At 50.0% G+C, this 27872-nt stretch overlaps 1 protein-coding gene and 1 long non-coding RNA gene across 4 annotated transcripts in view; one reads left to right on the top strand and one right to left on the bottom strand.

Moving 5' to 3' along the window:
* The window catches only part of Fgfr1 (fibroblast growth factor receptor 1), a 56960-nt gene that overhangs the window by 2021 nt on the left and 27067 nt on the right, over positions 1-27872 (bottom strand). Inside the window, exons 3-17 of one of the 3 annotated variants that reach the window (NM_010206.3) lie at positions 17924-18190; positions 15878-15967; positions 15455-15627; positions 12855-12978; positions 11370-11560; positions 9214-9358; positions 6785-6987; positions 5365-5510; positions 3938-4059; positions 3447-3557; positions 2798-2988; positions 1238-1360; positions 909-979; positions 438-575; positions 47-152 (exon numbers count right to left, since the gene is read on the bottom strand). In NM_010206.3, the coding sequence (NP_034336.2) occupies positions 47-152; positions 438-575; positions 909-979; positions 1238-1360; positions 2798-2988; positions 3447-3557; positions 3938-4059; positions 5365-5510; positions 6785-6987; positions 9214-9358; positions 11370-11560; positions 12855-12978; positions 15455-15627; positions 15878-15967; positions 17924-18190 (2201 nt within the window). The remainder of the gene's footprint in view (positions 1-46; positions 153-437; positions 576-908; positions 980-1237; positions 1361-2797; positions 2989-3446; positions 3558-3937; positions 4060-5364; positions 5511-6784; positions 6988-9213; positions 9359-11369; positions 11561-12854; positions 12979-15454; positions 15628-15877; positions 15968-17923; positions 18191-27872) is intronic. The other 2 variants (NM_001079908.2, NM_001079909.2) reach the window with 2 other exon arrangements.
* Gm16159 (predicted gene 16159) lies at positions 17615-25025 on the top strand. The gene is made up of 5 exons (NR_110510.1): positions 17615-17731; positions 18066-18260; positions 19122-19219; positions 20028-20179; positions 24653-25025. It is a non-coding gene; the product is annotated as a predicted gene 16159 (long non-coding RNA).

Below are 27872 nucleotides of genomic sequence, written 5' to 3'. Positions count from 1 at the left end.
CCTATGTGACAGAGGCCCAAGTTCCAACCCCGGGGGACAGCCCTACCTGGTTGGAGGTCAAGGCCACAATGCGGTCCAGGTCTTCCACCAACTGCTTGAACGTAGGTCTCTGAGAGGGCACTGCATGCCAGCAGTCCCGCATCATCATGTACCTGAAGCAGGATGGTGAGGTTAGAGAGAGAGGAAGGACCAGGGCAGAGCTGGACCAGAGGGCTTGGGGAGGGATGGACAGGGAGGCCACTTCTCCCAAAGAGACCTTTCAACCCCTGCCCACCATGCTCCTGCTTCCTTCAGAGCCAGGCTTGAGACCTCAGGAACCTCGAATAAGCCACCATCACCTGAGGAAGCTGTCCCAACATCCAACCCAGCTTGCCAGTGGTGGATCCAAACAGTGCCGACTACTAACCCCCCATCCTTCCCCTCTAGCCTATGCTTACAGCTCATTGGTACAGTTACTGGGCTTGTCCATTCGATGACCCTCCTTCAGCAGCTTGAAAAGTTCCTCCACAGGCACACCGGGGTATGGGGAGCCACCCAGAGTGAAGATCTCCCACAAGAGCACTCCAAAAGACCACCTACAGGGGAACACGGTTCCACGGTGGCTTAGCACAGAGTCAGGCTGCCCTAGGAGTTCCTTCCCAAGTCCTCAAGAAGTTAAGAGTAGTAGGTGTGCATCTTGAACCTTTCTCACCTCTTCAGGGACCTTAAGTTCAGGGGGGCAGAGCACAGGAGACAAGAGGGCAGCAAGAGACTATACTATGCAAGGAAGCCGGAAGCACACTGTTCATGGGACAAGACAATGCTACCCCTGCCCCAGTGATGGAATAAGATTCCCACCAGTTTAGCATGCAGGGCCCTTAGAATTCTTTCTCCTGCATATCCCAGGCAACTGTGTATTTCAAACTCACACATCGCTCTGGTGTGTGTAGATCCGGTCAAACAACGCCTCAGGGGCCATCCACTTCACAGGCAGCCGGCCCTGCAAGCAGCAGCAGATGTGTATAGGCGGGATGACACAGAGGACTCACGGGGTGAACGGAAGATGACGGCGCAGGCAGTGAGTTGACAAGGAGGTGGGAGCCAGGGCATGGGACACGAGTCCACAGCCCATCCTACAAGCCCTTTTATGTTAGACCACTCAACCCCACACGAATACAGCAAAGACATCGAAGCAGGATCGAAGTGGGCACGAGTCTAGTGGTGTGGAGCCCCACGCCGCGCCAAGCAAGAAACTTACGTTGGTGGTTTTCTTGTAGTAGTCGATATGATGAATGTCTCGAGCTAAGCCAAAGTCTGCGATCTTCATTACGTTATCCTCGGTCACCAGGACGTTCCTAGCAGCCAGGTCTCGGTGTATACACTGCAGAGAGGTGGAGACCAGAGGAGATGACAGCCCTGAACTGTCACTTACCCATCCAGTCCCCTCTACTCCAGTACTTACTGCCACAGCGGGCAGCGGGACCGTGTTACCTTGAGGGTCTTCTGCCTTCACACCTCTATACCCTCTAGATTTTCCCAGATCCTCTCGACGACCCCTCCCAAATATTCTTTAATTCCAGACACCTCCAACTGTAGCCTTCTCAGTCACTGTAACAAGCCTGCCTTTATGCCTTTTTTTCTTGATCCTAACCTCTAGCTTTTAGATTCGTACCTCCAAAGCAGACCACCTGGGCCCATGATAGGTCTGTGAGGTGTGTGGGTTGAGCGTCGCCCTCCCTGGCCGGGCACGCCTGCTCAAGCACTGAAGCCGTGCTCAGAATTTTCACAGACATAGTTAATTTTATCGTCACAATAATTCTACTATGTAGAAATAAGTACTCTTATTTTGTATCTGAAGAAATATGGGGGCTGGAGAGAAGAGAGTGGTCTGGAGGCTCTTCCAGAGGTCCTGAGTTCAATTCCCGGCACCCATGTGGTGGCTCACAACCATCTATAACAGGATCTGAGGCCTCTCGTCATGTAGATGTACATGAAAGTAGAGCACTTATATACATAAAATACATCAATAAATATTTTTTTCAGCTTTTCGAGACAAGGTTTCTCTGTTAGTTTTGACTGTCCTAGAATTTGCTCTGTAGACCAGCTTGGCCTCAAACTGAAGAGATTGGCCTCTGCCCCTTGAGTGCTAGGATTAAAGGCTGCACCACCGCCACTGAGCAAATAAATGCATCTTTTAAAAAATTAAAATTAAAATTGAAGAAAAAGAAATACAAGGCTGAGCCAGGCGTGGTGGTGCACGCCTTTAATCCCAGTACTTGGGAGGCAGAGGCAGGCGAATTTCTGAGTTCGAGGCCAGCCTGGTCCACAGAGTGAGTTCCAGGACAGCCAGGGCTACAGAGAAACCCTGTCTCAAAAAACCAAAAAAAAAAAAAAAAAAGAAAAAAGAAATACAAGGCTGGGTTCAGTGGCACATGCCTATAATCTATAATCCCAGCCCTTGAGAGACCAAAGCAGAATAATTATAAATTTCAGGCCTATCTGCCCGAGTCTACGCAGAAAATGGTTACATAGACTCAAACCTAATTCAATCTGATCCCAAGACCACAAGGCTCTCCTAACTCTGAAAACCTAACACAACACAAGGGGCCAAGCTCCATGCACCCACAGCTCTAAAGATTAACAGGTGTAAGCTGGGGACAGATATAGTAGCCCGTGTTAACATCCCAGCACCAGAGAGACTGAGGCAGAAGGACCATGAATCAAGGCCGGTGTGGACGATATAGCCACAAGTTGGAGTGCTAACTGGATAAAGTCCCACCCTGCCTCTTGCGGGGAAGGATGCATTCAGTCTCCACACCTTCTTAGAGGCAAGATACTCCATGCCCCGAGCCACCTGATAGGCACAGGATACCAGATCTTTGGAAGACAGCTGTTCCTCGGGGTTGTGGCTGGGGTTATAGCAGTACTCCAGCCCAGGAGGCCTCCGGGCCTGTAGATACTCCCGGAGATTGCCTTTGGAGGCGTACTCCACAATGACATAAAGAGGACCTGAGAGCAGAGAGAGAGAGAGAGAGAGAGAGAGAGAGAGAGAGAGAGAGAGAGAGAGAGAGACACCACAGGTCAGGCAATAGGTCAGGGAGGGGAGCTGCGCCTAATGGAGGCCCCTCCTCCTGATGCCATAGTCCACTGTCTCCCATGCCCGGTGTAAATGTTTCCCTGCCGCCTCCAGAAGGGAACAGGTAAAACCATTCTTCCCGAAGTATCCAAAAGAAGACTCCCTCCCAGTATAGGCCAGAAAGTTCCCAAGCGAAGCTGAGGGTAGGTGCCCTAATGTAGACTCTATTAACATTACTGTCCCTTTCACACTGTGAATCTGGGTGTTGGTAAGTAACCTTAAATGAATGCCAATCAGGCTGGCCCAGCTCCTGAGCAACGCATCAACCCCCCTGGCAAGGCAGTTTCTCAGCCGATGCCCAGAGGCCAGAGCTGCCCCAGGAGCCGCCTACCATCCTGTGTGCACGCTCCCAGAAGGTTGATGATATTCTTGTGCTTCCCAATCATTTTCATCATCTCCATCTCCGAGATCAGATCCGACAGGTCCTTCTCCGTTGCGTCGGCTTCCCATGCAAACCAGAGAGCGGGGTGAGGTGAGGTGGGGTGGGGGAAGCGGATCCCGGAGGAGCCCCCTTTTCTCCAGGACTCCCTTCTTTCCTCCCACTTCCCTCCCAGGAGCCACTACTACCATGTAGTACTGAGGGTAGCTGGAGACACTGCAAGAAAAATCAGCCCGTTTGTGGGACTAAGAGGACCACCTGGGCCCAGGACAACATTAAGAAGCAAGGTGAGATTTAAACACGTATATTGCTACATCCTCCTCGGCTCCGGTAGTGACAGTGTGAGCCGTGACTGCATCATAGGATGTTTTCGACTAGGCCCAGACCCCACTTTGCTTAGAAAGGAAAGAGACGACTCTACAGGACACAGGAGTTCCACTCACACTTCAACATCTTCACGGCCACTTTGGTCACACGGTTGGGTTTGTCCTTATCCAGCCCGATGGCCTCAGCCAACACCACCTGCCCGAAGCAGCCCTCGCCAAGTGGTTTGCCTAAGACCAGTCTTGAGTGGGGGATAAACAGTGAGTGACAGTTAGGACAGGACAAACGTGCGATGACAGTCAGGGCTGGTAAAGATCAACATCCCCAAACTCCATTTATTAAGACAGGGTTACTCTGGGTAGCCCTGGCTGTCCCGGAACTTGCTCTGTAGATCAGACTGGCCTTGAACTTAAGAGATCTGATCTGCCTACCTCTGCCTCTGCTCCTGAATGCAGGGTAGACAGACATGCCTGCTTCTGCCTCCTGAGTGCTGGGATCAAAGGTGTGTGGTACCATCACCCGGAAGATTTTTTTTTTTTAATATTTTTTTTTATGTATATAAGTACACTATAGCTGTCTTCAGATGCACCAGGGGAGGGCATCGGTTGTGAGCCACCATGTGGTTGCTGGGAATTGAACTCAGGACCTCTTGGGAAGAGCAGTCAGTGCTCTTAACCTGCTGAGCCATCTCTCCAGCCCCCCAGAGCAAGCTTTTATAGGACAGCTCAACCCTGTTTCTCCTGGTACACCACTCAGCCAAGAGCAGGAAATAGCGAAGCTATTTCTAAAGACATCTCATGTACTTTCACTGCCTAGAAGGCCTTAGCATACACAACAACATGGGAACTTGGCAGTTCATTTTAATATTTCTTGCAAGAGGGGTCTGCGGTGGAAAATTACAGAACGGCCAGAACAAAAGCCTGGGGGGGCGGTGTAGGGTGACTGTGGCAGGATTTTCTCTGCCCAATTACATTAAAATATTAGTGCAGCAGGAAGCCTGCTGGACAGAAAAAAGGGGGGCAGAGCGAAGAGTTGCAGAGACAGAGAGCCACTCAGAAGAGGGGGAGGAGAAGCCAAGATGGAGGCGGGCAGACAGGAAGAAGATCCTGATCCCGCGTGGTTTCAAATAGCAACAGGTAGTTATAAATATCATATAGGGACAGAATAATTGGGATAACTTGTCTGATCTAGGTGGGCAGCTTGTATCACTTACCAGTTGGTTCTGAAATGATTGTGTGGGCATCTTGTGAACTGAAAATTTATTGATATATAAATCTGCCTTGTTAATTCTAGAGTTTTGCTTTACTGGGTTACTGAAAGATGGGACCACCGACCACAGCGGGATTATGGCTGAGAGGGCACGGGTGGCAGGCACTGAGGCAGTGAACCAGAGCTGGGAAGGGAAGACTGCGATCGGACGCTACATGGAGCTTAGCTATGGAGGCAGCGGAGGTGGGGGCGAAGAGTTGCTGGCGCAGGAACTTGGCGGTTCATTTTAATATTTCTCGAAACTGGGATCCGCAATGGAAAACTACAGCAATATTACCTGTCTCGTGGCAGCTCCCAGCGGGGATCCTCAGGGAGCTCATATTCGGAGACTCCAGCCAGCATGGGGGTCCCGCTGGAGGAGAGCCGTGAGGGCCGAACCAGGAGAACCCCAGAGTTCATGGATGCACTGGAGTCAGCTGACACCTGTAAGGAAGAGTGGGGTCACCCTTCTAGCAAGGAGAGGGTGAAGTGGTAGCCAACTCCTCCCAAACCCCCAGCTTGGTTTTTTAACCACTGGACAGACTTATTTCCATACCTAACAGTGTGGCGGAAAAAAAAAAAAACAAACAAACAAACCAACCAACCAACCCCATAAGGGCAGAAGCTCTGACTGAGGAATTTCTACCATCAAAACGTCCTTCCAGGGCTGGCAAGATGATGGCTCAGTGGGTAAGAGCACTGACTGCTCTGCCAGAGGTACTGAGTTCAATTCCCAGCAACCACATGGTGGCTCACAACCACCCATAATGAGATCTGACACCCTCTTCTAGTGTGTCTAAATACAGCTACAGTGTACTTATGTATAATAATAAAAAATAAATCTTTGGGCCTGAATGAGCGGGGCTGACCAGAGCAAGTGGGGCTGACCGGAGGAAGCAGAGGTCCTAAATTCAATTCCCAACAACCACACAAAGGCTCACAACTATCTGTACAGCTGCAGTGTACTCATATACATAAAATAAATAAATAAATCTTTAAAAATAAATAAAAGTTTTTTTTTTTAAAAAAAAAAAAAAAAGTCCTTCCATAGCCAGGTGCTTGGTGGTGCACGCACACACACCTTTAGTCCCAGTGCTGGCGGGGGTGGGGGGTGGGGTGGGGGTGGGGGGCCCTGAGGCAGGCAATCTCTGAGTTCAAGGCCAGCCTGGTCTATAAAGTCAGTTCCAGGACAACCAGGGCTACACAGAGAAACCTTGTCCTAAAAAAAATTAAAAGACAAACAAACAAAAAGTCTTTCTGGGTTCCATCTTACTCACCTGATCACTGAGCACACCAAACAGACCTCGGTGAGCTTCCTGTTTTCTAACAGAACTAACGGCTCTTTTCTTGTCCCCACCACTCTGCAAAAAACGCTCCACCTCGGGTTTACGGATTCCTAGTCCCTAAAGGCACCTTTCTGGGTCAGCCCTCTTCTGAGGAAGGATTAATCTTTCACACGCCTGCACCTTCCAACCCGTTTCCTCCCACCATGTCTCAGGTGACAGAGGGAGGTCTTTGTGGCTGGGGTACAGGGTGGACAGGCATAGAGCCAGAGTTGGTTTATAACATTCCAATGTGTCTGGTCCAGAAGTTGGAGCGAAGTCCAAAGTGGGAGATGAGGAGCCAACCAGGAGGGTAGGAAAGGGAGCGGGCCCCAGAGGCCCAGGAAGAGGAGGCGGCAAGACAGTGGTGAGCCTGCAAATCCCCCATCTACTTTCTGTTACCTGTCTGCGCAGAGGGATGCTCTTGGCCAGCTTGTGCACAGCCATCTGGCTATGGAAGTCGCTCTTCTTGGTGCCGCTCTTCATCTTATAGATGATGACAGAGCCCAACATGCAGGAGATCAGGAAGGCCCCGGTGCAGTAGATAATGATCTCCAGGTAGAGCGGTGAGGTCATCACAGCTGGTCTCTCTTCCAGGGCTGGGTCAGTGTGGACAGTGTGTCAGCAGGTCATGGGGGCTGGGGGGAAGCTTCACTCACGAGAGGTGTGCCCCATGAGAAACCCAGCACCTGCCCCTCTCCCCTGGGATCCTGGCATCAAAGGACCTTGGGACCTCTGAAGTATCCTTAAACATCCTTAAACTCAAACCCCATAGAGGGTACATACAACCTAGACTATCCTGCAAAACAAGCCCAACACTCACTCACTAACTCCAGAGCCAACTTGCATAGTTGATCACTGGACTGGAAGGGCACCAAAGACCCTGCATATATGTTGCACACACATATCATATGGAAACAGGCTGCTATGCCCTAGAGACCAGATAGTCCTCAAAGCACATGACAGAGTGGGACTCTAATGAATGCTCATCTCATGTATTACTAAACACCCGTCACCTCTGTTAGATCAGGTCAGTAAATAGCTAAAACACAGGCTGAGTAAATATAGTGTCTAAATATGTCTCTAGGTGAAAAAACATGTTTTTAAGAAACCTATTCATGGGGCTGGAGAGTTGGCTCAGCTGTTAAGAGCACTCACTGCTCTTCCAGAGGTCCTGAGTTCAAATACCAGCAACCACATGGTGGCTCACAACCACCCATAATGAGATCTGATGCCCTCTTCTGGTGTGTCTGAAAACAGCTACAGTGTACTTATATATAATAAATAAATAAATCTTAAAAAAAAAAAAAAGGAAGAAGAAGAAGAAAAGAAATCTATTCATGGTCCCACAGGATTCTTAAAAGGTAAGGAAATGGGATGGGGGCCAGGCAATCATTTTTCTATGTTCTTTTACCTCTATTTAGAATTCATACAGTGCTGGCTAGTTTTTTGTCAACTTGACACACGCTAAAGTCATCCAAGAGGAGGGAACCTCACTGGAGAAAATGCCTCCATAAGAGCAGGCTGTAGGCAGGCCTGTAGGTCATTTTCTTAATTAGTGATTGATAGGGGGAGGGCCCAGTGCATTGTGGGTGGTGCCATCCAGGTGCCCTGGGTGCTATAAGCAAGCAGGCTGAGCAAGCCAAGTTGCAGCCGGCACTCTTTCCTTCCCAAGCTGATCTCGGGGTTTCACTGCTGCCATAGTGATCCCAGCTAAGACACACACTCATCCCCACTTGCTAGTCAGTCTATCTTTCCCTTCAGCGTAAGAAACATTGTCTGCCTACTGGAACCTCCTTGTCCTGCATGCATGCAGCCTTCCTCCAACAGTCCTCCCTTTAAAACCTCAGCCAGCCGAAGTGATACCCTTGGGAGTCCTCCCAGCCCAACAAGGAAACAACAGAGCTGATGACCACAGGGAAGTATTCTGTTGGTGTCTGTCCATCATCCACCTCCCCTCCCAGCCCCGCCCCGCCCATCAACTGTCAGGAAATGAAGACTCACAGGGAGCACTGACTAAACAGACAGAGACGATGGTAGAGATAGGATGCTTCTTTGCTAGCGGCAGTGTGGGAGACTGCTGGGCAAGCAAGGTGGAAGGGAAGAGTAGAGAAGGTATGCACTTAGCGGCCACAGAAAGAGCAGCTCTCAGGCCACATGCAAGTAAGACCATACTGAGCCTGTGGTCACCAGCCCACCACCCGGCAAGGCCACAGGGTCCTTCCTTCCTGGGTAGCACACTGACACAGATCTTCTCACATGGGAGGGCAGGCCAGGAGGGATATCCTAAGAGGACCAATGGGCACTTCCAGATGTCCTGAATGGCTAAGACAGGCCTCAGGTTTGCTATCCTGGCACGTCAATCAAAGTGCAGAGCAGAATGAAGAGTGGGCCAGCAATACTCCAGGGAAGCCGTAGTAAGCTCCTATTGGCATGTATTCATGGAGGAGAGGCCCATGGCTTTCCGTGGGACTGGCTAAAGAAGACCCCATCATTCAAAGCCTCTGTACCAAATGGATGAGGGAAGATGCTGTACCCAAGGATGGAAGGAGCCTGTGCTAGAAAGCCCTGCTGCAAGGTAAACCCAGGGCTCACGCATGCATTACATTGACCAGGGAGAAAGCCAGATGTACATGTGCAAGGGGAGGCTGACGCGTCACTTCCTGAAAACCCAGGAACTCCCCCTGCATGGCCCTCAAAGCCAGAGCAGAAAAGGGTACGCAGCAGACGGGAGCCGTCCCTTTCTGCCTCTCCCCAGCCCTGTAACGGATGCGCTGCTCCCATGGCAAAAGGCAGGACCCGGAAAGGACCAGTGCACTGTATACCTTCCAGAACGGTCAACCATGCAGAGTGATGGGAGAGTCCGATAGAGTTACCCGCCAAGCACGTATACTCCCCCGCATCCTCAAAGGAGACATTCCGTAGATGAAGCACCTCCATTTCCTTGTCGGTGGTATTAACTCCAGCAGTCTAGAAGAGACGACGGAAGCAAAATGGACAAGCCCGGGACATGAGACCTCCGAGAGGCGGAGAAACGGAGGGGACAGAGGAGGGGACCAAAACCAGAAGAAGAAACGCTCCCCAGCATCTCCTTTGCAACAAGGCAAAAAAACCACACCACCAGCCAGCGAGACCTGTTAGAGGAAAACAGCGAGGCTCTGGAGGGGAGGCTCTCCGGCAGACCTGAGGAGACGACGGCTTGGTTACGACCCTTCACCAGACGCTGGCAGCCACTGGCCCAGCCAAGCATGCGGGCGGTGGGCAGCATGGAGAAATGAGGCCTGGCAGGTAGGGGGCTGTTTGGTTTTAGGTAAAGAGAATCAGTGGGTACAGACGGGACAGCAAGGAAAGAAAAGCAGCCCCCAGAGCATCCCGAAAACGCACACATGCACGCACAACGTGCAGATACTGGTCTGAGAGAGAATATCTGGCCCCTTCTTTTTGTCACTATCAAAAACTTCAGTCAGAAACATCATTCCTAACATCTCACAAGTCCGCAGACAGGCACAAGTACTTATACACAGAAACGCACACACATAGAAGAAAAAAGGGTGAGGAGAGAGAGAGAGAAACACATATATACATAAGGCACAAAGGGAGCCACAGATAACCAACATAGTACCAAACCAAACCAGCCTCCCAAGCCAGGGATTTTTCCATGGCTCTGGGCACATTAGGAACACAGAAGGAGAAAGGTAGAGTTGGTACTGACTTCCCAACCTGCCCCAGTAGTGTGGAGCCTAAATCAAGTACCCGGTACAGGGTCCCGTCCATCTCCCCATTACCTTTTGCCACAGGTCTGGTGACAGTGAGCCACGCAGACTGGTTAGCTTCACCAATATAATTGGAAACCTTACACACATACTCCCCGCTCTGGGCCTCTGTCACATTGAACAGGGTCAGCACCTCCGCATCCGAGCTATTAATTCCCGAATGCTGGAATAAACCAACGACACACCAGTCAGTTGGGCAGACACTGAGATGTGACCACACTATGCCCCTGGGCGGTAACTTCCAGCCCGAGGAGTCAAGGCAAGGGAGACGCTGAGACCTACATAGTCTTCTCTTCTGAGTGGGACAAAAAAATAAAAACAAAACTGCTAATGAGAGTGGATAGAGATGAAGAGCTAAAATAGTAAAACAGGAGGGGGGGAAGGGGAGGAAAAGGGAAATGGAGGGAGGAAAGAAGAGGAGGGGGTCGGAGGAGGGGTCACTGTCCCAAAGCAAACACTCAGTATATGTTACACTCCCTCCTCCAAGACCGGGGTGGGACGGGAACTCGTAATTGAAGAACGAGCTTCAAAAAGGCCCAAAGCTAGAGCTGGCCCCCTCTCCTCCAGAACGTTTTCAGCTCCAGTGGCAGAGAGAAAGGGACAGCCAGTAAATCTCTAGGCCAGCCAAGGCAGGGGAGGATGAGGTCTAACTTCTGGTTACTCCTGCTGCAAGACTCACTGGAGACTTGGCCAGTTAGCTCCCTGGATTAATGGGGCACTCGAGTCTGGGAGCGAGAGGGAAAAGGAAGAGAATGCCATTACTCCCGGAGCGGCTTAGGATTTATAGGGTGCCATTTGCTTTTCCATCTGTTTAAGCAGCACCCTTATCGTGGGCCTCCATTCTCCAAAAGCATTGTGAACTTAGGAAAAACAAGCAGGAAGACACCGGGAAACATTTGCTGTTGGAAGGTTGTGGTCCCGGGTCCACGAGCAAGCAAGAGTTTCAATGTCTTCCTTGAACAACTGACCCAAGATCCTGGGCCACTTCAAAGCTCTTCAGGAACCAGCCACCAGCGTCACCCACTCCACCCTCTGTTCCCAGTTCACCCCACCCCAGCCCCCTGCTGTCACCAGCCTGTGGCCAGATCCCTACTAGGAGATAGTATGTGACTTATGGGTAAAGTTGAACTCAAATCCCAGGCACTGAGCCCCAGGGCACACCTGGTCACCTTCCCAGCAAACTAGCCAAGAAAGGAGGTTAAGAGTACCTTCAGGATCTGGACATACGGCAAGTTGTCTGGCCCGATCTTACTCCCGTTCACCTCGATGTGCTTCAGCCACTGAATGTGAGGCTGCGGATCGCTGTACACCTTACACATGAACTCCACATTGCTGCCCAGGGCCACTGTCTTGTTGGCAGGCAGCCCTGCCTGAAGGATGGGTCGGTGCGGAGATCGTTCTGTGGGGGCACAGAGAGGACAGGCATGTCAGACTCTTCACTGGCCAGTGGTGAGGCCTACACTGACCTACAGTATCCTTCCCACTGCTTCTGCTAAACTCCTGCCCTTTGAACCTGATTTGAGAGAAGGGGTACCATTTCTTCTAGTCCTGCACTCACATTTCTGGACACAACCAAGTCTCTTGTCTAAATAGAGACACGACCCCAGATTCCAGCATCTTAGACCCTTCCCAGATCTCTGAGATCAGAATCTTCTGCCTGGGCTACATCAATGCCAAGGCAGGTATTCACTGTGAGGTGCTGGACCACACCGTCTCTGGAGCAGAAGACCCAGAACCTTTCCAATCAGAGCCCTGAGATGAGCAACATGGTGTTCCCCTGTCTTCCAGGATACTACACCAAGTGGACAGAATGGCGATTCTACATTTCAAGGCACTTGGCCTCTGCACCCCAGAATGTGCACTTGGCTTATACAGATACTCTAATGGTACCTGTGCTGCAAAGACACAAAGGTCAAAGTTCAGGGGGCACGGACTTGCGCCACCATGCCCGGCGTTAGTGGTGTTCTTTAAGCAACAGCTACTGTTGGGCTGCATTTCTCCTTGCTATATCAAGCTGTGTCTTCCTAGACATGTAGTGTAAAGTAGCTGTTGCTTAATGAATGATTTTTTTTTAAGTGAGCCAGGAACAGTTGTGCATGCCTTTAATTCCAGCACTCAGGCAGATCTCCAGTGAGTTCAAGGGAAGACTGATCTACATAGTAAATTCCAGGTAGCCAGGGATACATAGAGATACTTTGTCTCAAAAATAAATAAATGGAAGGAAGGGAGGGAGAAAAGTGAGGCTTAAGGCAAACCTGTGAGAGGAAGGAAGGAAGGAAGGAAGTAAGGAAGGAAGGAAGGAAGGAAGGACAGAGGGGGGGAGAGAGAGAGAGAGAAAGAGGAAGGAAGGGAAGTAAGAAAGGAAAGGAGGGAGGGAGGAAGAAAAAAGTAAGGCTTAAGGTAGGCCCAAGCCTTTAATCTTAGCACTTGAGAGGTTGGAGCAGGAGGATGGCCATGAGTTCAGAGTCAGGCTGAGTTATACAGTGAGTTCCACAGCTGTCTGGGCTAAAGTCTGAGACCATATCTCAAACTGGAAAGAAGGAAGAAGGGGGAGGGGGGACAGAAAGTAAAGTTCAAAGCGGGACGTTTAGTACCAAATGTCCAGAGCCCATCCTAGGACCTCAGCCTCCTCCGCTGCCCTTTCCTGCCCCACCCTTGCCTCTGCCTGCCTCTTGCCCACTTAGCCTTCTTACCCACGACGTCAAGCTGGTAGGTGTGGTTGATGCTCCCATACTCATTCTCCACGATGCAGGTGTAGTTGCCCTTGTCAGAAGGCACCACAGAATCCATTATGATGCTCCAGGTGGCATAGCGAACCTGTGGGGCACAGACAAGGGGCTTTGCTGAGGACCTGGGGGCAGGGGGAGGGCAGACGAGAGCCGCACATACGGCCAGTGCTGCACTGTTAGCCACACAAAGCACAGGACTAGATCCTGGTCTAGTCACACTCAGAATCCTTCCTGCAAACTAAAACTGACAAGGTCCATGAAGACGCTGGCCATCTTCACAGCAGCGTTCAGGAGCAGCGGGGAGCTGGACCAACGCGCCTTTGGCCAATTCTCCTAAGCTGGGAATCCTCTCCGTGCTCGTGAATTTCACACCTATGCCTGACGCGGCAAGTTTCACAAGCTATCTCCTCAGGGTTGGCAAGATGGCTCCGTGGATAAAGGCACGTGCCCCACGTGGTGGGAGGAGACAAGCAGTTCCTGAAAGTTGTCATCTGACCTCCATGTGCACGCCATTGCTTGCGCATGTGCACACAAAATGAATGCACATAAATATCACACAGAAACCCCCGTTGCTTCTAGTTGACTCTGGTCAGACCCGTCCTCCTCCTTCCCGTGCTCTTGCATGGAGGAGCTCCCCCTGCAGGCTGCTTACCACAGCTGCCCTTTGACAGTCGCCTTCAGATGTGGTTACAAAATCCTAACTTGCAAACAAAAGGACTTGGTAAGTAAGGCCAGGTAAAGCTTTCCCCATATTCTTTCTTTAAAAAAGGAAGGAAGGAAGGAAGGAAGGAAGGAAGGAAGGAAGGAAGGAAGGAAGGAAGGAAGGAAGGAAGGAAGGAAGGAAGGAAGGAAGGAGAAAAAGAACTGGTGGTGGTGAACACTTTTAATCCCAGTACTCAAGAGGCAGAGACAGGCAGATCTCTGAATTCCAGGCCAGCCGGATCTATAGAGCTAGTTCTAGGCCAGCCAGAGCTACACAGAGAAACCCTGATTGGGGGTGGGAGCGGGGAGAACAAATAATTAATAATGAATAGAGAAAGAAAAAGATTGTGTGTGTGTGTGTGTGTGTGTGTGTGTGGGTGTGTGTGGGTGTGTGTGCGCGCACATGTGAGTGTAGGTGTCCACAGAAACCCTGAAGCTGGAGTTATAGGTGGTGGTGAGTTGCCCGAGGTGAGTGCTGGAAACCAGACTCTGGTCCTCTGGACCAGAGTAGAGTGCTATCTGCTTAATCACTAAGCTGCCTCTCCAGCCATCCCCTCTCACTTTTCTTATACAGGAGCAATGAACAGCCATGCATGGTGGCACATCTCTGTGATCTCAGCACATGGAAGGCTAAGACAGGAGCAGCAATGGAAGTTCAGGCCAGTCTGGGGCACATAGAGAAGGAACACAGTAAAAAAAAAGTTAAAAAGGTATGAGAAAAGAGACATATTTGGGGACCTTGGAGACTCATCAGATCTCTAAGGAAGAGATTCTCATCAAAATGTTCTTCCTACAAATACAAAGGACTTGACCCCCCGGAGGGAGAGGAAGCAGCTTATCAGCATAGGAAGTGCCTAATGGTATCAAAAAGCAACACAAACGTGTTCACCCAGCTGTACTTCTTGGCAAATGTCTAGTGAGTCTGTCATTCGAATATTCTGTTACGGAAGGTGACTGGTTTTTCCTTTTAGGACTTGGGGGCTGAAGATGAAACTCAACAGTGCAGGCTTCTAACACCCAACAGGGAAGCGGAAGCACTGGGGAAAGGCATGGGAGAGAGGGAAATGGATTATGGGCACTAAGAGCTTAAAACAGATCTACCCCGTCGGATCTGACAATTCCACTTCCAGGAATCGGTCCTGAGAAAGGTCCTTTAAAAGTGCACAAGAGGACCAGTCGTGGTGGCACACGCCCCTCTTTTATCCTAGGGCCCGGATTGCAGAGGCAGGTGGATCTCTGTGAGCCTGAGGGCAGCCTGGTCTGCATAGTGAGTTCTAGGCCAGGCAGAGCTAAGGAGAGAGTGAGACCCTGTCTCAAAAACCAAAGGGAGGGAGGGAGAGAGAGAAAGGAAGAGAAGAGGGAGGGAGGGGAGGGTGAATGGTGGCCTGTAAGGTGACTCAACTGGTAAAGAAAGGGACTTGTGACCAAGCCTGCTGACCTGAGAGCGATATTCAGGACCCACCTAGGTGAAGGAGAACTGAGTCCTCCCAGTTTTCCTCTGATCTCCACATATGCATATCCTCCCGCAAATAAAAAAATTCTAAAGTAGTAAAAATCAAAACACTGCAATTCCCAGGAATCTGACACCCTCTTCAGACCTCTGTAGGCATTAGGCACACATGTGGCACATACATACATATATACACACACACACACATACATACACACACACATACATACACGTGAAACCATTATAAAATAAACTTTAAACTAAAACAACAACAACAAAATCTCACCTTTACAAAGGCAACCAAAACAACAACAAAACCCAAAGTAATCATAGCAGATAATAGAGACTTGCTATCCCAGTCCCCGCTCTAGCGCCTTACTCTAACTTTTCTTTGGTATGTACACACGCGTACCTTGTAGCCTCCAATTCGGTGGTCAGGCTTAAACTCTTTGCCATTTTTCAACCAGCGCAGAGTGGGGTTGGGTGTCCCACTCGACGGGCACTTGAACTTCACCGTCTTGGCAGCGGGCACCGCATGCAGTTTCTTCTCCATTTTCTCTGGGGATGTCCAGTAGGGAGCTACAGCTGTACAGGAAAAGCCAAAGGAGACGAATGAGGGCAGCAGGGGCGGCCAGGCTCAGAAGCCAGGGCCCAGGCAGGACCCCATGCCTCCCGTCTACCTGTTCAGTAAGTACCCTAGGTCTTCTAGAGAGGCAGCAACCAGGCACCATGGCCCCCAGGCCCTCTGAGCCTCTCTCCTCCCACTTTAGCCAGGCCTTCCTCTAAGTCCCAGCTCCCAGTCTCGAAGGCAGTAAGATAGAAAACAGTGTCTCACGCCTACGGTTTGGTTTGGTGTTGTCCGTCTCTTTCTCCTCCGAGGAGGAGTCATCGTCGTCGTCATCATCTTCCGAGGATGGGAGTGCATCTGTGAGAGGAAGGAGGGGGACTGAGGAGCGTCTAGACCTCCATCCAAACAGCATTCGCCCTGTCTAGACAGACCACCTCACTGCGGTCAACGCGGTGACATGGATAACGCAACAGCCGTCCCATAAGGACTCCCAATTTTCCTGAATTTTGCCTCAGTGACAGTTTGTGTTTAAGAGCTGTGTGCTCCAGTGCTCATCCCGGCCCCAGCGCACTGCCTTCTGCCTAAAAGTTCAGATGGCTCTATCAGGGCCAGCTCCTTTTTTTCCCCCAAATTTATTTAATTCCAGCCTATACACCAAGGCCACTCAGCTAACAGTACCACTTGGGTATCCATAACAGCAGCTGAGGAATCAGTATTCTCTGGACATCAGCCTTTGAGAAACCCAGGCAGATCTAGACACCTGGGCCTTGAGGCTACTTCTAAAGCCTCCGGCTGACCAGCCTGCAATCAGAATCTTCTGGAATGAGTTTCCTGAGGGCTGGAGCTGCCTGCTTTCCTTTCTCTCTCTCTCTCTTTCCCCCAAAGATGTCTTATTGTTTTTAAAACTTATATGTATCTATATGAGCCTGTGTGAGTATGTCCCATGTGTATGCAGGAGCCCAAGGCGGGTGGGCCAGAACGGGGTGCCAGATCCCCAGGACCTGAAGTTACAGGCAACTGTAAACAAGCTATGTGAATGCTGGCAACCAATTCCACTCTACAAGAGTGTCAGGCTCTCTTAACAGCTGGGCAATCTCTCCTGCCCCAGAGCTGCCTTTTTGGTGGATGTTTTAAGACAGGGTGTCTCATGATGTAGAGATGTAGACAAGGCTGGCTTCAAAAACAAAACTCAAAAACATACATCCTGTAGAGTGCAGGGACTAAAGGTGTACACTACTATGCCGGCTATAGCTAGCCTCACTCCCCAAATGGGATGCACTTTGTGTAAATACAGGCTATGTTCAGTAGCTTCTTTAATCCCAGCACCCGGGAGGGAGAAGCAGGCAGATCTTGGAGACTCTGAAACCAGCCTGGTCTACACAGTGAGTTGCAGGATAGCCAGGGCTGTGTAGAGAGATACTTCACTCTGAAAATGGGATGCACCTCATTTTTTAAAAAAGATTTATTTATTATTATACATAAGTACACTGTAGCTGACTTCAGATACACCAGAAGAGGGCATCTGATCTCATTACAGATGGTTGTGAGCCACCATGTGGTTGCTGGGATTTGAACTCAGGACCTCTGAAAGAGCAGTCAGTGCTCTCAACCGCTGAGCCATCTCACCAGCCCAGGTGGGATGCACCCTATTTTTTTTTTAAAAAAGTCTTGATATCTACTAGAGGTCTCTCTAGTGGAGAGACTGCCACTCTTGGGAACTAGAGAAACATGTTTCTTATCTGGGGACAAGTTCTAAATGGTGACTGGAATGAGGTACCAAGCCCCCATCATGGCACAAGGAAAAGTTCCTGCCTCTTCCTCAGACGCTGGTTTTGGGAAACTGACATTCTACAGGAAGCATATTCCCAGCAAGGAGAGTTCTAGGCTCGCTCCCTGGTTGCTAGGCAACAGGTTTTCCCCACAAAGCCCGAACTCGGCAGCAAACCGTACTGAGTCCTTCCAACCACAGCAGGAACTTTACTATATGTTCTCAGGTCCCAATCACTAAGCCTAGGCCTTGACAAGATGAAGCTGGCGAGCCCCACTTAGCGTGCTCTGGACTGCTGTGCTGGAGAAATGACAGGGTCTTAACACCCCCGAGCATTCATAATCACCTCTGAGGTAGGTCTTAGCTTGGCGTCTGCCCTACCCGGTCAACCCGAGAGCGCCAAGCCACGCAGCGGGCAGGGAGCAATGTTAGTGGGCGGCAGTTCTGAAGCAGAGTAGGGGCGGGATCATGGAGGGGAAGCCCGCCTCCCTTTCAAACTAGCAAAGTTGGAGGAGTGGGATAGGGCAGAGGGCATTGCTACCAACCTGAGACATTGACGGAGAAGTAGGTGGTATCGCTGCCAGAGGGGCTGCTGGTCACGCAAGCGTAGAGGCCAGAGTCAGCGGGGATGGAGTCCCGCACCTCCACCTCCTCCCCTGTGATGCGGGTACGGTTGCTCTCCACCAGCTGCACCCCATCCCGCAGCCAGTTGATGCTCTGCACATCATCGCGAAGCCGACAGCGAAGCTGTAGCAGGTCGCCAGGGTGGACCAGGAGAGACTCCACTTCCACAGGGACTCCCCAGGGCTGAGCTGCAGCAGCCACCCACAAGGGCCAGGAGGAAGAGCCAAGTGGAGAAAGGAGGAGGAGAAAGGGAGTTAGGTGAGCCATAGGGCGAGCCGAGTCGTAGGTCACTGCACTGTCCAGGCCTTAGCTAAGGCAAGAGAGCTGGGGACCGGAACGTGTATCAGTCGGAAATGATGGGCAAACCGAGGTCCCCAGCTCTTCTCCACCCCGCTTCTCCATGAGTCAAAGAAGAAAGAGGCAAAGTTAGGAAGCAGCCGCAGCAGCAGCATTAAGCAGTGTTTCAACTTCCACTGTTCTAAGGGGAAGGGTCTCCCCGTCTCTAGAATGCCCCCTTCCCCATATGCTGCTCAGTTCTTTGCCACTTCCCACCAGAACACACCCCAGTCGGCCTCACCCCTCTCCCTAGCGAATCAAGCCAACCAACCCCTCACGAACCCAGCAACCCCAATGCCCAAGATGAGAGCAGGCATTTGGTCAACAGGGGCTCTTGGTACACATGACTCAGCGTGGGTGGGGGCCTGGCCCTCCAGCAACACAGATGCGTTTGTGGGAAGGACAGCCAAGGAAGAGGTCAGCTCAGGGGAGCCTCCAGCTAACAGGTGTTAGGCCCAAGGCCTGCAGCTGCCACCACGGCACATTTGCTCTGGCAACAGACATGGCACACATAAAGCCCTCCTCATCCATCGCTTGCCTGGGCTCACCCTCTCCTGCACCCCATCTTTCTCCTTGAGACACAGTGTCGCACTGTGGGTGGTGTGACTGAGAATGGCTTTTGGATGTTTGATCCTGGGTTGGCAGAACTGTTCTGGGACAGAGTGAGAGGAGGTGTCTTTGTTGGGGGAGGTGTTATTGCTATGAGTAAGGTTTCAAAAGTCCATGCCAGACCAAGTCTGTCTGTCTGTCTATCTCTCTTTTTTCCTTCCCTCTAACTTGTAGACAGCAGGTAAGCTCTCAGCTGCAGTTCCAGTGCCTTGCCTGCCCGTGTGCTGCCATGGTTGCCACCAGGATGGTCGCGGACTCACCCCTCTGAAACTGTAAGCAAGCCCCCAATTAAGTGCTTTCTTTAATTTGCCTTAGTCCTGGTGTCTCTTCACAGAGACAGAAAAGTGGCTAAGGTACACACACCCTTACACATCCCCTTCTGTATCTCAACCAGAACAAGACCTACCCCCCCCCCAACATCCAACTATGGAAAGCACCCATCCTGCCTTTTTTTTAAATAAATTTTTAAAAAAGATTTATTTATTTATTCATTTTATGTATATGAGAGTACACTGTAGCTGTACAAATGGTTGTGAGCCTTCATGTGGTTGTTGAGCATTGAATTTAGGACCTCTGCTTACTCTGGTCAACTCCAGTCGCTCAGTCCCTGCTCACTCTGGCCCAAAGATTTATTTATTATTATATGTAAATACACTGTAGCTGTCTTCAGACGCACCAGAAGAGGGCGTCAGATCTCATCATGGGTGGTTGTGAGCCACCATGTGGTTGCTGGGATTTGAACTAGGGACCTTCCGGTAGAGCAGTCAGTGCTCTTACCCGCTAAGCCATCTGGCCAGCCCCTGCACCCACCCCTCCTGTGGATGAGCTGCTTTAGTCATGTGATCAGAAAGACCCATATTCTTGGCACTACCAGTAGTCAGCCATACTGACCAAATAAATTAATCCCTTTGCTAAGGAGGAAGCAAAGAACTTTCTGGGTTTTTTTCTGCACATTTAAATGAATGGCTGGCCTGGCCTCCTCCTCTGAAGAATGTTCTAGGTGCCGGAAGTCACGTGTGCCTGAAACTCTGAAGCAGCTCCCCCAATCCTGCTCTGACTCCACCCTTTGCTTCTCTCTAGGAGTTTACCATCTAGTCCTAGAACTGGCAGGGATCTCAGGTCTAACCACCATCTGGCCTCCTTCTTGTGTCAGGGTCTCACTTTGCAGCCCTGGCTAGCCCAGAACTCACAGAGGTCCACCAGCTTCTTCATCCTCCATGCTGGGGTTCAAGGTATGTAACCAACCTTTACTTACACCGGGACTTTTGTTTTTCTGAGACAAAGTCTTACTACATAGCCCAGAGTGCCTTGAACTCACTGTATAGCACAGATGGCCCCACAGCATCTGACACCCCCATCCCTTCTTTAGCAGTGCTTGGGGTGGAAGCCAGGGCTGGGAAAAGGCTGGGCCACTGAGCGCCTTGTGGCTCCTCTCTCTTTTAGATTGGTCTTATTTTTGACTGTGTGTATCTGCTTGTGTCTGTCTGTGGGCGTGTGCATGTGGGGTGTGGGTCCCTATGGAGGCGAGCAGTGTCCCATCAACTAAAGCAGGTGTTACACACAGTTGTGAGCCACGTGACATGGGGAGTAGGAACCAGACTGGGACCCTCCCTACTCTGATCCTCTTAGGAGCTACCACTCTAGCCTCTAACTTCTCATTTTAATGAGCCTCTCTCTGAAGTGGTCCATTGGTTTTGCACTAGAAGCCTTAGGTCCATGGGGGTTGACCATGGCTTTTCTTCCAAGGAGCTCACACTGCAGTTTATCAACCTAAGGGCTCTCTCTTCTAAACACAGTGCCATCTCAAGTTAGCATCTGAATACCAGTAAGCTAATACATGTTTATTTTTGTGTTCTGGTCAAGGAGAGCACCAGAGGGGAACAGAACGCACGGCTGATTAAAAATAGCTGCTGCGGACTATTCCTTCCATTCTTAGTGGTTTATGGTTTCGCCAAAAGGAGAAAAACAGCCTGGATTTGACCCTGAAGGAAAACAGCAAGCGTCCCTTCCGCCTATTGATCCGATTTCATTTCCCCTCAAGTGATCTCACTGATTAAATATTTTGCTGCTCTCGATCCCCACCAGCCACTAGCCACTGGTCAACAACAGCGAAGTCAAATTCTCAGAGTCAGGCATCGCGCAGTCTACTCACACAGGTCACAGAGACAAAACAGTAGCTCCCAAAGAACTCAGCGAAGAGAACGGACCGGCACTGCTCCCAAGGGAAGGAGCCAGCAGCCTGCCCTTTCCCATGGTCGTAACTTCTAGCTGGTGCTGACCAATGTGGGAAAGAAACTCATCTCTGAGCTAAGAAAGCCTCGGGTACCAGCATCCTTGTTTCTACATTGTTCTCTCCCCCCCCCCCCAACCCCCACTGCTGCAGCTATCCTGGGACAGCACTACTCCAAGACCCACCCTCTAGTTTACATAGTCGCTGTCTTCATCAAAAAATCTTACCCTAGATATAAAGTAAGACCCAAGTCCCTCTTTCTTTTTTTTCCCCCCCTTTCCCCCCTTTAATTTTTTGAGGCAGGGTTTCTCTGTCTAACCCAGGATGTCTGGGAACTCACTCTGAAGACTAGGCTGACCTGCTGGGATTAAAGGCAGGTGCAACCATTGCTTGGCCCAAATCCCTCTTGGCCTCCAAAGGCTCCTGACAACCCTGTCTTCCTACTCCACCCAAACCTGGCTATGCCCCTGCACAACTGCACCATCCCCCTGCACAGAAAACGGACTTCTGATGACACCAGTCATAACCTCCCGAGTTCTCCTGCCTCAATCAGTTAGAGTCTACAGGCCAGAAAAATCCCAGCAGCAGACATACCAGTCTACATAGTGGTTGCCATCCATATTCAGGACAGACAAAAAAAAAAAATTCTGCCCATAGATTCTCCATCTGTGGTTGATTGATCCCACAGACATGGGAGAATAGCTGTATATTCCGAGTTAGAAAACCATTCCAAAAAATCTAATTTCAGACTATTTTACCTCCCTGCCTCAAAAAAATCCATAGTCATAGAACTGAATCCTCATCCCCTACACACCCTATAGATAGACAAACAGACAGACGGACAGACGTCAGACACACACACACACACACACACACACACACACACACACGGTTTCTCAATAGCCCTGGATATCCTAGAATTCATTCTAGACAAGCCTGCACCTTGAACTCCCAGAGACTGCCTGCCTCTGCTTTCTAGGTCCTGGGATTATAGGTGCCTGCCGCTACACCCAGCACCCTTACCACATACTAGCTATCACTGTTCCATGTATTTCAGTCAATGGGATCACACTCTGTATGGTATTTTGTGACCGTGTCAAGAAGAAGCAAGGCCCTTCTATGTCAGAGTTGTTCTCCACACTTCTTTCTTTTTAATGGCTGAACAGTGTTTGGGTGCATAGCCAGTAACCAGAGGGCATCAGGGAGTACTGTCCCTCAGTGATGACAACACCAGGGAGTACTGTCCCTCAGTGATGACAACACCAGGGAGCACTGTCCCTCAGTGATGGCATCAGGGAGTACTGTCCCTCAGTGATGACAACATCAGGGAGCACTGTCCCTCAGTGATGACATCAGGGAGTGCTGTCCCTCAGTGATGACATCAGGGAGTACTGTCTCTCAGTGATGACAACATCAGGGAGTACTGTCCCTCAGTGATGACAACATCAGGGAGCACTGTCCCTCAGTGATGACAAGTACCCATACCTTGCTTCTCCTAAGACCTAGAAAGCAACCCAGACCAGAACTGACTCTTACAATTAACACCAGGAACACAGAAATGGGTCTTTTAGAGGACTCATTAATCAGCCAAGGGGCGGTAAAGTATTAGTGGCTTTCTTCATTGATAGCAGAGGCCTTAGATATATGGGTTCCCCATTTACAAAGCAGCTATAAAGAAAGCTACTTTGTTGTGGAAGGCATGGAAAGGTAACAAGTTGGACTATTACCTGTATGTTAGAGTGGTCCTGACATTGACCCTGTTACTAGGTAACGCTCACTAGCAACTCACTGCCTTGGTTAAGAATTGTGTGGAACTTACTCACATATTCCTTTGACAAGACGTACTTGTCATTCATAGCCTCTTCTGAGCTTGACTTTCTCAGTCAAGACCAATGGCCTGGAGCTACAGTGTGGCAGGTTTATCAGCCGATGAGAGAACAGCTAACTGCTACTTTCATTAAACTGGTTGTGAAGGATGCAAAAGGGGGTCATACTCGGCCAATGCTGAAATCCACATTCCAGTCTTGATAGAAGACTGGATAGGATAGCATGGGGTAGCATGGGATAGCATGGGGTAGCATGGGATAGCAAGGAGTAGCATGAGATAGCATGGGATAGCATGGGGTAGCACAGGATAGGTAGGATAGGATAGGAACTTGTTGAACTAAAGCACAGAGCTAACCAGTCAGATCAATGGTGCAGGGGCAAGGCCCTTGCTGCCAAGCCTTAGAACCATGTGGTGGGAGAGAATGAGCTCCCCCCGGCCTCACTACACACACACACTAAACAAACATCAATGTCTTCTAAAACTGCTGGGTTGGTTTTTTGGACAGGACCTCACTATGTAGTCCTATCTGGCCTGGAACTCACTAGGTAGCTGGCTTCCAATTTACAAGAGATCTGCCTGTCTCTGCTTCCCTTGTATTGAGATTAAAAGTGCATCCCTCCAAGCTGACTGAAAAACATTTTAAGTGGGCTGGAGGGATGGCTCAGAGGTTAAGGGCACTGGCTGCTCTTCTAGAGGACCCAGGTTTGGTTCCTAGCACCCACATGGCAGCTCATAACCATCTCTAATGCCAGTCCCAGGATATCCAATGCCCTCTTCTGGCCTCTTTGAATGCCAGGTATACATGTGATGCACTGACATAGATGCAGGCAGAATACCCATACACATAAAAACAAAAATAAATAAATCTTTGGGGCTGGAGAGATGGCTCAGTGGTTAAGAGCACTGGTTGCTCTTCCAGAGGTCCTGAGTTCAATTCCCATCCATAACCATCTATAATGGAATATGATGCCCTCTTCTGGCATACAGGAGTACATGTAGAAGAGCACTCATATACGTAAAATAAATCTTTAAAAAGATTATATATATATATATATATATATATATATATATATATATATATATACACACACACACACACTTGGGGGGGGGGGCAGTGTTTCTCTGTGTAGCCCTGGCTGTCTTTAAACTCAGAGATCGGCCTGCCTCCGCCTGCGCCCCCCCCCCAACCAGTACTGGCATCAAAGCATGCAGCTATAATAACAGTAGCAAAATTACAGTCACGAAGTAACCACTGCTCTAGAAGGAGGGAAAACTACATGTCAACCTTATCCTCTTCAAGAAATCAGCCATAAAGGGCAGGGAAGGAGATCTTTTTCATAGTACTTTTATGTTAAAGAACATGATAAATGTGAATGAAACCTTTTTGTCCCCTTTCCTATTTGTACCCCCAAATACTTCAGCTATTGGGATAACTTCTCAACAAGCCAAGAGGGGCCGCATTTTGCTTACACCAGAGCAGGCCGGAAGTGATCCAGTGGTTTAGCAGGTTAATTCTGGTCTGAGGATGTCGATCAGATCCATCTCCCCACTCGAAATCTGGTCTCTGACATGAGCCCTGTATCAGCGGGAGAGCGGAGCCTGGAGGCCCAAATCCATATAAATCTTATTATGCTTCCGCTTGTACAGCAGTCAATAGGAGACAGCCATTAAAGAAATCCTCGGGGGCACACCTGTCTGTGGAGACCGCCAATGCAGCCCACTCGTGACACAGGAATCAGCAGAGCTGGAACAGCACCGTATGGTATAAGATCACTTCCTGGGGTTGTAAGATGGCTCACTTGGCAAGAAAACTTCCTGAAAAGCCTGACTTGAGTTCTGCCTCCAGGACTCCCGTGGTAGAGAGTGGTAGAGAGAACTGACTCTTACAAACTATCCTCTGACCACCACATGTGCACTATGGCATATACACATGTCCCTGAACACGTGCACGTGTGCTCGAGTGTATGTGTGTGCACACGCACGCGCACACACACACCACTAATATAAAATAAATGCAATTTTAAAAACTTATTAAATTTATTAAAACATACCCCAGCCCTGCTTCTATAAAACATGGACTGAGGACAGAGCATGCCCAACCCCCACATTTTCCTGTGACTTCAAAGAGAAGAGGCAGCAGTACTACACAGCACTTTACCATTCACTGCCCCCCCCCCCGCCCCCCAGCTTCCCATTCACAACCATGCAAACCAGATACCCACACACAGCAGGCCGAGGGTTTCTCCAGGCTGTGAGTTAGTTCATCGTGTTCTCACTATCCTGTGGCTGCGGGGCTTGCGCCATGTACAGCTCGTCTTGTGTTACCTAATTGGATCCCCACGGCTGATAAAATAGGGTCCCATCAGTACCCTTATTTCAGAGGCGGGGGAAATGGAGGCAGCCGGAGGGATACAAGGTACAGGGCAATCCACCTGTGTAGTAAGCGTTACAAAGAGGTGGGAGCCAAACCTGAGTGCCATGGCTCTTCAGAACACAAGCCCGGGCACAGCTCACTCTTTCACCCTTTCATTTACATCACTGTGTCTTTTGTTTTGCTCCCTCACCCCCACCCCTGCCCATCAAGACAGAATGGCCTAGGCTGGTCTTCCATTTATTATGAAGCTCATAGTGACAAGCCTCCTGCCTCTGGAGTGCTGGGATAAATGAGCTACTGTGTGTGCACAACTTAGCTTCACCATGTCTTTAAAGTCATTGATTTTTTTTTTTTCTCCCCGAGATCTGCAAAGCGCTTTTGGTTCAACCCTTTAATCTCATCTAATAGAGCCCAGTTGCCTCCCATCTTCTTGCATGGGATTCTAAAACTGGCTGCTCTGGGCTTATCCTGCCCATCCCACCCCCAACCTCACAGCTTAATCTCAACAATACCTGAAGAATTCATTTACCTTGCTATGTGTAGAGGCACACAACTTGAATCCCAGCACTCTGGAGGCAGAGTCGGGGAGATCTCCGTGAGTTCAAGGGCAGCCAGGGCTATATAGTGAAACCCTGTCTCAATACAAGCAAACAAAGCAAAACCAAAAAACCAGTGTTTTTTTTTTTTAATTTATTTATTATATGTAAGTACACTGTAGCTGTCCTCAGATACTCCATAAAAGGGCATCAGATTTCGTTACGGATGGTTGTGAGCCACCATGTGGTTGCTGGGATTTGAACTCAGGACCTTTGGAAGAGCAGTCGGTGCTCTTAACCACTGAGCCATCTCGCCAGCCCAAAACCAGTGTTTTTAACTTGAAGGAACTTCTCCAATTGAGCAGGTTTGGGAATTGGGTGTACCCTCCTCAGTGGCATGCCCCTAACTAATCATTGGCACTGCATGTGACACTTACAAAACGTGGTCATTTGTGCTCGAGCTCCTTGTCTTTGCCTCCCATTTAAGAGAGGTTGTGAGACTTCCTGCAAAGTCACAAAACAAGAAGGCTCTAGCTGTGTCCTGGGCTCCTCCCCGCTGCTTCTCACCCGAAGCGTGTTCTAAACAGTTAGGGATGACCCATGGATGGCTTGCAGACACAGCACTGTCCTCACAGCCCTCCCTGCTATCCTCCCACCACACCCACCTCCATCCCTGCAGCTCAGCTCTTAGCAGTCAGGACAGCTGAGAGCTGTCTTCTTACCCGTCATTTACAGCTTACAGCTGATAACCTCTAGCGCCATCCACATTAGTCAATGGGGCCCGGACAATCTTCTCCTTGGCCGAGATCCATAGATCAGAGGTCCTGAGAGAAGTCCGGCTCAACAGCAGAGATGACACGCTGTCTGCCGTCTCCCTCACACTCTGAGATTCCCCAGCCCCAGCTTATTCCCTCCTCAAGGATCCAGAGCTGTGGGTAGCGGTGGCGCACATCAGCCCCAGCACTCAGGAGGCAGATGCAGGCAGAGCTCTGTGAGTTTGAGGCCAGCCTCATCTACAGAGCGAGTTCCAGGATAGCCAGAGCTACACAGAGAAACCCTGTCTTGAAAAACAAAATCCAGTCTTTTAGCTGTCTCCTCTCCCCTGCCTCAGTGATCCCGTCCCCCACCCCCACCCCCCACCCATTTCTTCATTATCCCTCACATGAAGCTTTTTGCCACTTTAGAGACTTTGCATCTCTTAAATGACTTTTTCTAACAACAACAACAACAACACAAATAGATCAAATTACTTCTGAAGCTTACAGTAGAAAAGCGACATTCCTTGCTCCCTCCTTCTTTCCCTGTGAGGCAGGGACTACCAAGCTATCAGTGAACACCCAAGAGGGATGCTGGCACCACAGGTGTTTATGACCACACCACATCATGTGGCGCTGAGGATGGAACACAAGGCTTCGAAGAATCCAGGCAAGCACTCTCTCAACTGAGCCCCGGCAGTGGCTGCTGGGATTTTTTGGTCTGAGAAAGGGTCTCATTATATATATCCTAGCTGGCTTGAAACTCATGCATGGTTTCATGGCTTGAAACCAGGCTGGCTTCAAACTAACAGAGATTCACCTGCCTCTGCCTCCCAAATGCTGGTATTAAAGGTGTGTGCCACCAAACTTGGTAACTAGCCCCTTTTTTGTTGGTTCGGTTTAGGGACAGCCCATCCCCCACCGCCATGTAGCACGGGGTGATCCAGAGTCAAGATCCTCCTGCCTCAGCCTTTTGAGTTGAAATCTCAGGTGTGTATCACCAAGTGTGGCCTTCATCCCATTTTTAGATGTACTCTCACCCCGAGACTCGAAAGCTTCATCTGTACATTTAGCCCTGTTTTCCTGACAGAACAGTCTACACTAGTGTAGCACCCCTCAAAGGTCAGGAACGATAAAGACATCTTAGGTACCCAAAGACTCCCTTCGCTAAATCCAGACAGGGGTGCTTCGAGTGGTCTCAG

The sequence above is a fragment of the Mus musculus genome, chromosome 8, assembly GCF_000001635.26.
Source record: "Mus musculus strain C57BL/6J chromosome 8, GRCm38.p6 C57BL/6J".
NCBI classification, from domain to species: domain Eukaryota; kingdom Metazoa; phylum Chordata; class Mammalia; order Rodentia; family Muridae; genus Mus; species Mus musculus.
Note: the sequence above shows the minus strand (reverse complement) of the source record. Positions and strands in the feature narration are given on the sequence as shown.